The 13,150-nt window shown below is 37.6% G+C and overlaps 1 protein-coding gene across 2 annotated transcripts in view; it reads left to right on the top strand.

Moving 5' to 3' along the window:
• Faf1 (Fas associated factor 1) overlaps positions 1 to 13,150 on the top strand; it is a 278,068-nt gene that overhangs the window by 165,727 nt on the left and 99,191 nt on the right. For both annotated transcript variants that reach the window (XM_038332461.1, XM_038332462.1), the window contains exon 10: positions 12,363 to 12,489. In XM_038332461.1, the coding sequence (XP_038188389.1) occupies positions 12,363 to 12,489 (127 nt within the window). The remainder of the gene's footprint in view (positions 1 to 12,362; positions 12,490 to 13,150) is intronic.

Here is a 13,150-nt window from a genome sequence, read left to right as displayed (position 1 = left end):
GTGTTCCTGTTCTGCTAGTTTCACATTTCAACATACAGAAGTCAGACAGATTGTTGTTTGGATGAGTTTTACACAAAGCTGTCAATTTAACAAAGAGGTTTTTTTTTTTTTTTTTTTGCATTATTGAGTGTATTTTGTTGGGAATGAGCCCCCAGGTTCTGTAACTTGTAAGTTGACAGTATATACTTTACACCAAGATACTCAGAGCTAATAAATCCCTAATTCATTGATAGCAGTATACATGGACCCTGTAGAACAATATCAAGGAGCAAATAAGATGGATTATCTTTGTTTTAATTTGTTTTCATGTATCCGTATGGCCTGTATTATATTAAAAGACAATTCCTATATTAAAAGGCATTGTCTTAATTCTGTACCATGTTTATAGATAACATTTCTGTGCCTAACTTTGATCTTGGTTAAAAGGATGGGAAAGAAAGCATAATTACTATGACTTAATGTTTTAAGCTAATCAGTAGCCTCCTATTTCATACTGTGAAGTCATTGTGACTTTAAAAGGGGACACACACACACACATAACCAATATTGGAATACTAAAGGTATAAAGCAGACTTTTTCACAAAATCAGAGAAACAAACTGCAATGTAGCAGTTTTAGGGACAGCTTAATGGACAGATTATCCAGCCTTAAAGTCCTTGAGGAGGCACCAAATTTGAAAGCTATAAACTTTTTTCCATTCTTTTTATTCTATGTTTATGGGTGTTGTTTATATGCATGTCTGTGCACCATGTGCATTCAGTGGCTGTGGAGGCCGGGAGAGGGTGTCTGATCCACGGGAACTGGAATTACAGGAAGTTATAAGCTGCCATGTAACTGCTGTGTCTGAGCCATCTCTCTAGCTCCTGGGAGGCAGTGAGTTTGTACTACATTTTAAATCAAACTGAACAAACAGAACAAAAGAAACACTGTAGTGATTTCTTTATGACAGTGGTTCTCAGCCTCTGGGTCGAGACCCTGGCCGGGAAGGAGAAGGGAATGTCAGGTGACCCTTTCACAGAGGTCATCTAAGATCATCTGCATATCAGATATTTACATAACAATTCATAACAGTAGCAACATTACAGTGATGAAGTAGCACTGAAATAATTTTATGGTTGTGGGTCACCATAACATGAGGAACTGTATTAAAGGGCCTCAGATTAGAAAGATTGAGAACCACTGCTTTGGGGGGAAAGGTAAAAACTTAGAAATCACAGCATAAAGTCTATATAGTTTATAATATATAACCCAACAGCTATATAGACTTTATGCTGTGGTTTGTAAGATCTACAATGTGAATGGATCTTCTTTTCACAAAACCATGAAAGGAATAATAGAAATTTATTCAATTTCGCTACTGTGCTTTGTACCACAAAAACTATGGCTACAATAATAGCCCATGATAAATGCTTAGTTAAGTTGAAAATAACATTAAGTTTATGTATAACTATTTTGGGGGGGGGGACATCAATATATATGTCTGATACAATTTGAGAGTTTAGGCATCCCCTGGGGATCCTGGAACACATCCTCACAGATCAGCTTAGGACCATGGTCCTTTGAACATTTATATCCAGACAGATTGTGTAGTTTACAAGAAATAGCTCAATTCCTAGAAATGCAGATTCTACCAAGACTGAATAATAAAGAAAAGGAAATCTGAACAGACTAATAATTAATAAGGAGATTGAATTTTAAAGAAAGTTTCATGATCAAAAAGCTCAAGTCTCAGTGGTTTTACTACCAAATTATACCAAACATGTAATGAACTAATAATACCTATGTCTTTTAAGCTTTAAGACTATTAAAGAAGCTGGGCAACAGTGGCACACGCCTTTAATACTAGCACATGGGAGGCAGAGGCAGGCATATCCCTGTGAGTTCAAGGCCAACCTGGTCTACAGAGTGAATTACAGGATAGCAAAGGCTACACAGAGAACCCTTGTCTCAAAAAGCCTTAAAAGAAAATAAAAAGAATATTAAAGAAAAAAAGAATACTCCAAGCTTATTTTATTAGACTAACATTATTATTATGCCAAACCCTGAAAAGCACAAGTCAAGAAAATTGTAGTTCAATGCTCTTGATACCTGCTGATGCAAAAATCCTAGAATACCAAATTTATCAGCACATTAGAAGGGTTGTCTACCTTTATTGAGTAGAATTTATACCTGAGATGACACCATCAGGTCAATAATTGTGATACACCTAATTAAAAAAATAAAAGACATATCTTGTAATTATTTCAGTTGACTCTTATGTACAGAAAAAAATAACCTCAGCAAGCACATGCAGCCAACATTATAATGGTTGTTAAAAAGTAGCAGAATTTTCATTTATAATTAAGACTCATGTTACTGCTCTGGTCAACTTAGAACTAGAATATTATCAGAACAATTAATGAAAATAAACAAATAAAAGTTGTCCAAATAGGAAGGAAATAAATTGTCTGAGTTTGTCAAAGACATGACCTTATAAAAGGAAAATTTTAAAGATTCCACTCTCTTCCCCAAAGAAGAAACAACAACAAAAATGTGAGAGCAGATAAATCCAGTAAAACTGCAGCATATCCAATCCACTTCCACAATGAATTACTCAAAACAGAAGTCATTAAAATGACGTTTTACATTTAAAGCAGCTATAAATTTATTTAATTATATGTAGAAACAAATATGTAATTCTTAAAAATAAAGGAATTGAAAAATCTGTACATCTAAAGCTTTGAAAGAAATTGAAGATACCAATAATGGTAAACTATTTCATGTTTATAGAATCTAAAGTTAATGTTAAAATGTCCGTATTACCCAGAATGATAGAAACTTAAAGCGATTCTACCAAAATGTTGGTTGTGTCACACACAAACATACACACACACAGACATTTAGATGTCCCTAAATAGTCAAGTAATGTTGCACAAAGGGAACAAAGCTTACCAAGTCATACAACATGATTTCAAAATGATGTCATAATGCTAATATATAACATTTGGCTTGGAATGCTCATCCCTTTCATCCAGTCACTTGGAAAATGGAAGCAGGCGATCAGCACTTCAAGGGCAGTCCCACCTGCATAGCTAGTTCATAGCTAGCTTAGGCTTTATGATATTTTCTCCTTCACTAAAAGATGAATTCAAGTCAGTCTTGTCCTGGCATTACAACGGACATATGCTATCTGGATACAGTCAAGCCCCTGGAAGGATCTCAGTATACCAGTTCTGTTATTTCCAACAATAAGCACAATATCATGCAGTGGGGGAAAGGACTGTGTCTTCTAAATGAAGAATGAAATTACACACTTGTCTCAAACTATGTATAGAAATCAATCAGAAAAGGATGAAAATGTTTGATGTATTATACACTTATCATCCCAGTATTTAGGAGGTAGAGGTAGGAAGATTTCAAATTTGAGACCTATCCAGGGCTATATAGCAAGCTGTAGGCCATTCTGGATTTTTAATAGACCCTGTCTTAAAATTCTCCCAAGATAAAAAATCTAAAACATCAACAAGAAGAAACCTTAAACATATGACCCCCAAAATAGAAAACTGCTAGAAAAAAAATAATGGGGCAACTCTTCCCAAGTTGGTCTGGACAGTATTTTGAATTAGACCTGAATAGTATAGGCTGCAAATGTGAAAATAGGCTGGTAATGGTGCATTAAACTAAAAAGCTTCTGCTCCTGCCATAAAGTTTCGCCATTCTTCAGTAGGCCCAATCATTTGACACACGGGCTTTAGGAAAATGCTTTGCTACTAATTTCTAGTAGTAGTACTATGAAGTATTACTAAAAGTGTGGAGAAAGGGAAATTCTGCACAGTGGCTGTAGGACTAGGATATGATACTGTGATTATGGAAAACAGTGAGGAGTATATAAGTGTATAATGTTCAGTTAGGAGAGACATTGTTTCACAACATATTGTATGTAAGTAATAATAATGATTTTCTAGAGATGTAATGGTTGTTCTTAGCCGCGTTTGCTCGTAAATTTAATGCAGTTCAACCTAAGAGCCAACAAAGTGTAAAAGGCAAAATAATAACTGTCCAGATGTGAAGAATGAGAGAGTTGAAGGATTAAATGTATAGTAAAAATCCCTAAATGAGGAAAGAAGTAAGGAGCTCCTGAACTAGAAATTGGTAGTGTAAAGGAACAGATTTAATATTTTAGAGTGAACAATTGATGTTAATGGTAAGGATTTGTTGGGCATGATACGGGCAAGAGATTATTTAGAATGGTGCATCTTGAGAAAGAGTTCCTATAGTAAGTTGATGACACACTTACTATAGCTCATCTACAGAGCTGTCTGCTAGGGATATGGCAGTGACACTGTTTCACTCCATATCTGAGGGTGGCTATGTCTAGTTTTAATACTTGATAAAAAGAGTATAAGGTGAGAGGCAGGAGGCTGAAGTACATGGTGTGGCACCACAGGTAAATATGCCTTTGGGTTGGCTGTCTCTTAGTCATCTTGCTTTCAGTGCTCACATCAGAATCAATATATAGAAAATTGGATTCACAGCCGGGCCGTGGTCGCACACGCCTTTAATCCCAGCACTTGGGAGGCGGAGGCAGGTGGATCTCTGTGAGTTCAAGGCCAGCCCGGTCTACTAGAGCTAGTTCCAGGACAGGTGCCAAAGCTACAGAGAAACCTTGTCTCGAAAAACCACAAAAAAAAAAAGAAAATTGGATTCACCATGCTCTCCAGTGACCTATTTCTTTACACACACTAATTCCCATCATTGCTCAGTGAACATAATACCTGTTGTAGTGGACATTGGCTAAATCCCAGTTGATGTGATTTGTAAGGATTTTTATGAATTCTTCTTTTTGCTTTTTTAAAAGATTTATTTTTATATCAGTATTAAACTTGCTTATTTGCCTTGGTTAGTTGAGAAGCTCCTTCACTATTAGAGGTTTTATTCTATCCATTATTTTGATTCCACTCCTGCTAACCTTTCTGTAATACTGATCTAGCAGGCATGGGTTTCTCTTGGAATTTTTTCATCTCTATCTCTATCTATTAGTCTTTTCTCTCATCTTAAAATAAAACTAAACAAAATCAATAACAGAAAACTCTTACAGATGGTTAAACAAGTAAAGGTTCTTGCTGTCAAGACTGACAACCTGAATTCTATCCCTGGATTCAACTCCCTCAAATTGTCTTATGACCGCTGTGTGTGCACTGTGGCACACATGGCTTGCCATGCTGTGTATATACAACACACACTTATCAAATTAAATAAACCTTGGAAGCCTAGCTCCTCTCAAATGGAATGTTTTTCTTTCTCAGTATGTTCCACTAGAAGCCTGATACCTTACTTTCTGTTCACTTCATTTACCATTGGCTTCTTCTTACCATGTGACTAAAATTGAATTCAACTTTTAAAGTTAGCCTATATTATTAATTTTTGTAAGATGTCATGTCTTTGAATTTTCACAGAATTTTAGGGGTTTGTATTAGTCACATTTTACAATTACAGTGTGAAGACACTCATACAAAGTCATTTGCAACATGATATGGTATCATATCATATGATAATATGATATGATAAAGCCCCAATTCTTTTGATTTTAAATTCTAGTTTGTTGGGTTGGTCATGGTTTATTTTCCTTTCCATAGTTATAGTTTTAAGGTAAATGTAACTTTTAAAAGTTAACCTTTTTTGTTTGTTCGATTGATTGATTGATTGGGTTTTTTTTTTTTTTTTTTTTTTTTTTTTTTTTTTTGAGACAGGGTTTCTATATGTATCCCTAGCTGTCCTGGAACTCACTTTGTAGATCAGGCTGGCTTTGAGCTCACAGAGACCTGCCTCTACCTCCTAAGTGCTGGGATTAAAGGTGTGCACCATCTTGGCTTGACTTTAAAGTTGCCCTTTAAAAATAAGTGCATACACCTAATTCTAGATCTCACCTCATCCGAAAATCACAGAAACAAACAACACCAAAAATTCCTTGAAACGGATGAAAAGGAGACCATTACGCAAACCACAACAAATGAAAATAGAGAAGTGACCTTGTGGAGCCCACTCCAGCAGGACTGCTGCAGTTCAGGGACCATAGTGGAAGTCAGGTTGAAAGATTCTAAGAGTTAGAGCAACAGGGAAATTGCTATGACATTTTTTTCTCCCTGAAATGTCAGAAAAGTTACACCAGTGAAGTCTCCCTAACATGGCTGCCTAAACAAACCTGAACAAGGCTGTCCCCAAGTGACATGCTAACATGAAAAGGGGAAATCCCATTGGACCTCAACAAGGAACTGTTAGGCAACTAAGGAATTCTGAGAGTTGGAAAAATAGCCTTTCAGAGAAGAGCACAGTAATTGGTTGCTGAATATATACCTGGAAAGTTACGTTGACTGCTCAGACTTATTTATGTACACACACAACAACAACAACAACAACAACAACAACAACAACAAGTAAAGGGAAGGAGGAAAAGAGGGAGAGAGGAAGAGAGAAAGAGAGAAAAGCCAGGGAGGAGATAGAGGGGAAAAGTTAGAGGAAAGAAAGGGAATGGGGAAAATTATGTAATTACCCTTCCCAAGTTATTCCTAGCTCTTTCCTACCCACTAAACTCCACACTCTTCCTTTCTCTCTCTCTCTCTTTAAAAAACAAGCAAACAGTAACCTAGCAAAACAAAAATAAGAAACACACACACACACACACACACACACACACACACACACAAACCCTCATATACAAATTCATGAAAATGGAAGACAGAATATATAAACAAAGAACAAATAAGTCAGAGATGCCCAAACAAAATTTGAGATGAAAACTTTATAAAAATACCATCAAATTCGTTTTGTGTTAGCCGTCTGTGAGGCTTACCCTGAAGTGTGGTTAATACACCCAGTGAGGCTCTATTGGAGAAACTTCATTTTTTTTTTCTTTTCAAGTGAGTTTCAAATGCAGATAGCGTCTTAGTTGGAGTGAGAGCCTATGTCCATTTACCCAACACAGCGCTGAGACCCTTCCTGGCTTAACCATGTTCAGACACTGTGAATGCTGCCTAAGTCTCTGTGAATGCATATGTCTAGAAGTCCTGTTGCCTCTGAAGGACAGTGTTTCCTTTGGAGTCATCTGTTACCTCTTTGTCTTCTACTCTCTATTCTTCCATGTTCTCTCTGGAATAGATTCCTCATTACAGAGGGAGGGTTTGATAAAGACATCCCATTCATAACAGTGTCCCAGGGCCTCTCACTCTCTGTACACTGTCCATTTGTGAAACTCTGTTTTAGTTTCCATCCACTGCAAATTGAAGCTTCTCTGATGATGACTGAGTGAAGCACTGATCTATAGGTGTAGCAGAATGTTTCGTTTGTTTGTTTGTTTGTTTGTTTTTGTTTTTCAAGACAGGGTTTCCCTGTAGTTTCTAGACCCTGCCCTGGAACTAGCTCTTGTAGACCAGGCTGGCCTCAAACTCAGAGATCCGCCTGCCTCTGCCTCCCAAGTGTTGGGATTAAAGGCGTGCGCCACCACCGCCTGGCTAGCAGAATGTTTCTTAAGAGTCATTTTATTATTTTGTTTTGTTGTTCCTTTAGCAGAACAATAGTATTTGATTTCCCTTAGGCCAATGGCCTATTTGGTCCTAGACTCTTGGCCACTCAGGCAGTATCAGACATGAGTTCCAGCTCATGAAGTGGGCCTTAAATCTAATTTCTACTATATAACTGATAGTTCAATTTGCGTTTCTGAATTCTATATTTTTAAATACCCAGTTATTTGTTTGAGATTTCCCCCATGTATTGTACAATTGTTTTCAACACCATTGTTCTTTCCCAAACAGATTCTGCAGCAGTGAAATCTGTATTCGAGGTCTGCATTAGGTATAGGCACTCTATGGAGCTTTGCTGTTTCAATCACATAGGTGGTTCATACTTGTCTGCCAAAAGGAACAGCAGATCCAGTTCTTTTCGTTTTAATGATAAGCATTAGTTCTCAATTTTTTTTCTTTCTCGTTTTTTTATTCAAGATTTCCATCTCCTCCCCCTTCCCTCCCCTCCCTTCCACCCATACCCCCACTCCACCCCTCTCCAAAGACAAAGAGCCATCAGGGTTCCCTTCACTATGTTAAGTCCAAGGTCCTCCCAGCTCCCCCTAAGTCCAGGAAGGTGAGCAACCAAACTGACAAGGCTCACAGTGAGCCCGTCCATGCTGTAGAGTTCATGTTCATTGCCATTGTCCTTGGTTTCTCAGTCTTCCTCCACCGTCAGCCACATTCAGAGAGTCCGGTTTGGTCCCCTGTTCCTCCTTAGCAATCAGGGAAATGCAAATCAAAACAACGCTGAGATACCATCTTACACCTGTCAGAATGGCTAAAATCAAAAACACCAATGATAGCCTTTGCTGGAGAGGATGTGGAGTAAGGGGTACACTCATCCATTGCTGGTGGGAATGCAAACTTGTGCAACCGCTTTGGAAAGCAGTGTGGAGGTTTCTCAGGAAATTTGGGATCAACCTACCCCAGGACCCAGCAATCCCACTATTGGGAATTTACCCAAGAGATGCCCAATCATATTACAAAAGCATTTGTTCAACTATGTTTATAGCAGCATTATTTGTAATAGCCAGAACCTGGAAACAACCTAGATGCCCTTCAGTGGAGGAATGGATGAAGAAAGTGTGGAATATATACATATTAGAGTACTACTCGGCGGTAAAAAACAATGACATCTTGAATTTTGCATGCAAATGGATGGAAATAGAAAACACCATCCTGAGCGAGGTAACCCAGGCCCAAAAAGAGGAACATGGGATGTACTCACTCATAATTGGTTTCTAGCCATAAATAGTTCTCAATTTTTATTTCAAACTGTTTGACTATCATCTCCTCCAGGAGGTTTTTCTTGATCCAGGTACTTGTCTTAAAATGTATGTGTTATAAAACATAGTGGTCATTGGAGCACCGGATTGAGCTCCCAAGGTCCTGATGAGGAGCAGAAGGAGAGAGAACATGAGAAAGAAAGTCAGGACCGTGAGGGAACCTCCATCTGGCGACAGATGGGGAAGGTGACTGAGCCCCACATTGGAGCACTGGAACATGAAGGAGAAAGTCAGGAACTAGAGGGGTGCGTTCACTCATGGAGACGGTGGGACAGAACTAATGGGAGATCACCAACCCCAGTTGGAATGGGACTGATGGATCATGCGACCAAACCCGTCTCTCTGAATGTGGCCAACAATGGGGGCTGACTGAGAAGCAAAAGACAATGGTGCTGGGCTCTGGTTCTTCTGCATGGACGGGCTCTGTGGGAGCCTTCTCAGCTTGGTCGATCACCTTCCTGGACCGGGGGGGAGTTGGGAGAACCTTGGTCTTAGCATAGAGTGGGGAACCCTGATGGCTCCTTGGCCTTGAGAGGGAGGGAGGGGAGGTATGGGTGGAGGGAAGGGGGAGAAGGGGGGGAGGGAAGGGGGAGGAGGAGGGGAGGGAAGGGGGAGGAGGAGGGAAGGAGATGGAAATTTTTAAATGTGAAAAAAATAAACCATGAGGGGAAAAAAAATAAAAAATAAAAAAAATAAATAAATAAAACTTAGTGGTCAGCATCATAATTATCTGCACAAATCATACAGTGCTACTGGAAGATCATAGCCTATTATCATTTAAATAAGTCCAGATTTAAAAGTGGGGATTTGCAAAATGAACAAATGATTGGAGCAGCCAAACAGAGTATCAGATTTTCTTAACTGGCTCAAAAATCAATTCAATGATTCTCAAGATTCAAAGGATTTTAGTGCAACCATAATGGATACCAAAAGATTATCTTTTCTTATCAACAAACATTAATGGGGGAAAAGATTGTTTATCTCGTTTTTATAAAAATGCTTTTCCTAACCTGTTAGGTAGCTGCTAAGAAAATGTGAAGAGATTGGTAGTTCCTTATACATAATTAAGTAGCTCATTCTTGCAGATACTTCAATAATTCATATTTGAAATATATTTTTTAATAAAATTGGCTTTAGATACCTCTATTTGAAGAGGTTGTAGTTGTACGATTTTATTTTCTGAGATTCTAAGGGAATTTCATGCTTTGTATAAAAGCTAAGTACTGTATCATAGAGAAAGTTAAAACCATTGTTTATGAAGTGAGGCTCTGTTGTTATAGGAAGTGTAGTATTTGAAAACTCTGTTTGGAGAAACATTGTGGATACAGGACAACAAGAGAAAAAAGAGAAAGAAGAGAGAAAGAGAGAGAGAGAGAAAGAAAACAGTATATATGGGATATTCTCTACCCCCACATTTCTGCCCAGTGTTTCTCAACCTCCATTCTTCATCTGTCGCTCTTGAAGTGTTAAATACCACTAAGCAAGACTCAGTGGATACTGAGATGGCAGCCTAGTCAGTGGAAGTTGTGAGGTTTTGAGTGTGGGCTTTGGTGTCTTTCTACTTGCATGTGAATAGCACCATCATGTGACAGATAGTTGACTGAATCTTATACAGTGGTTCTCAAACTTCCTAATGCTGCGACCCTCTAATACAGCTCCTCATGTGGCACGCTCCAATCATGAAATTATTTTTGTTGTTACTTTGTAACTGTAATTTTACTATTGTTATGAAACATAATGTAAACATATGATATGCAGATGGTCTTAGGTGACCCCCGTAAAAGGGTCATTTGACCCTCTCCAAAGGGGTCGCAACTAAGAGGTTGAGAACTGCTGATCTTACACTAAATGTTCATCTAGTGTATTTTTTTGATGAGGGACCCTACCATAGCTTTTAAGTGGGCAAGAGGGTCAGAGGATACAGACTCTTGAAACCAAGTCTGAGAACTTGGATTCTATGTGTAGAACTCACATGGTAAAAGGAGGTACTTCCAGTTTGTTTTTTGACCTCCATATGTGCACCAAAGCACATGCATGTGCATACACACAAATAGATAGATTAAAAAGTAAATGAATAAGATTTTTTTGAGGTGGGGAAGGGTTTTGGATTTTTTTTTAAAAAAATGCGGAATATTTAAACCAGGAGGATATCTTGATTCTGTAGGACAAAATCCTAATGATAAGATTAGAATTATATGTAAAACTAAGGCTTTTATAATAATTAGCAGAGTCCTAAGATGTTTCAGCAGTACCCAGCTATCAATAGGATGCAAAGAGGAAGAGGCAGGGTGGCAGCATTATTCACTGGACAAACGTGCTTGTTGCCACACATGATGACCTGAGTTTGATGTCTGGAACCCACACAGTGGAAGGAAACCTGACTCCTAAAATTTTTTCTCTGACCTCTACATGCATACATGAACACACACACAGAACACTTAAAAAGAAATCTACCTTTTTTTCTGTTATTTTTAAGTTATGCTCTTCTATACAGACTAAGTGGTCGAATAGTTTCTATGTTTTTACAACTTATTTACATAGAACCGTATTTTAGAAGGTAAAAAATTCATTTCCTTCCAGGTGTGGTGGTGCACACCTTTAATACCAGTACTGAGGAGATTGAGGCTGATTAAGGTCAGCCTCATCTACAAAGTGAGTTCCAGGGCAGCCAAGATTGTTACACAAAGAAACCCGTCTTGAAAAAATAATTCATTTACAAAGTAGTGTTTGTGGGCCATTTGTACACATAGGATTGCTATTTAACCAGATATTTTGCTTGGACCCTCATCTCAGCCAAGGCTTGAACACTCATTGGTACTTATAACCCAGTTCAGATTTTTTAAATCTTAACACTTTATAATACTCTATTAATCTAGGGAATAAAAATCAAATTTTGAAACTGGTATTCATAATACCTTAAATGTCACCATGTTGCCAATAAAGAATAAGTAGGGTAAGTTTATCGGCGCCAACCACATAGTAAATTCTCAATACGAGCTTATTGAATGAAAACATGCTATTATAGGTTGTGTCTAGTATGCTACTACAATGGAATTTCATAGATGTGTATATTATGTATATCCTAACGTCACTGTGAGGTTAGTTCACTGATGTCTGACTTACTGTGGTTTACTGCAGTAAGACAATGACAAGTTTGAATGCTATCTCGTTCCTTCTTGCCAGATATAGACAGTGAGAGCTTTTTGAGAGACTTGTGGCTTCCATTTATCTCTGACTTTTCTAGTTGTATCCGTTTCCTAGTTTGGGGGCACTTACTTGCATACTGCACACTAGAGCTATCACAAGAATCTCTGTCCTTGGTGAGTTTATAACTCCCCTTCATTTTGTCAGTCTCTGATATTTGGACTGCAGGTTTCATAACAAGTTTAGTAATATTTGTAAGTTTTAAAATGGAGAATATTAAATTTAACACTAAGAAATGGTTTCTTATTAAAGTTTTTATCTTACTACAGTAATGTAACTTTATAATTTGATATGTTAAGGCAATGTGAATCTAACCAGTACTTTTCTTAAATAGCAAAGCACGGATGTTCATATGGTTAGTGATAGTGATGGAGATGACTTTGAAGATGCTTCAGAATTTGGAGTGGATGATGGAGAAGTATTTGGCATGCCATCCTCTGCCCTGAGAAAATCTCCAATGAGTGAGTATTTGTAACTTTATGGAACCAACATTGCAATTCTCCCTTCTAGTTCTAAACTTAGCAACAACAGATATTTAAAATCCCTTCCTGACCTTTAGTATAGAGAGGTGAGATGTAAGAGGTAGACATGCTTCATTAGAAACATAGTCTTGAGTTTTGGTTTTACTAAGCCTCCATATTTTCCAACGCACTAGTAAAGAATGTCCAGAAGTATGTGTAGTAAAATATTTCAGTGTATTATTTCCGATTCTGTTGACTTTTACCTTAAAAGTTGATTGGCAAACACCTGTACTTTCTGTTCTAGGACTTGTTTCCCCCTTGTCAGTGACATCAGTGTGGAGAACACTATCAGTACCTTTACTCATTGTTGGTATCCATTTGAAGAAGGAAAAAAGTAGAATATATGTGCCATCTTTCTCATTTTCGCTTTTGAGATGTATGGTAGAGAATAATAAAGAATGCTATATGCAAAATGACTTTCAAAGTAAATCCTTAAGTGGCCTATTCACTCTGTAAAATTAGGGGGTTCCTTTTGACAGAAATTGATAGAGTTACATAAAGTTGGCAGTTTTCCAATTAGTTTCTCTAAAATATTTTCAAATATTTATTTAATTTAATCACAAGGTATCTATTTCAAGAAAACATTAAAATCCTAATTGAT

Source organism: Arvicola amphibius, chromosome 6, assembly GCF_903992535.2.
Source record: "Arvicola amphibius chromosome 6, mArvAmp1.2, whole genome shotgun sequence".
NCBI lineage: Eukaryota > Metazoa > Chordata > Mammalia > Rodentia > Cricetidae > Arvicola > Arvicola amphibius.
The sequence above is the reverse complement of the archived record's forward strand: the minus strand, read 5'-3'. Positions and strand labels throughout refer to the sequence as shown.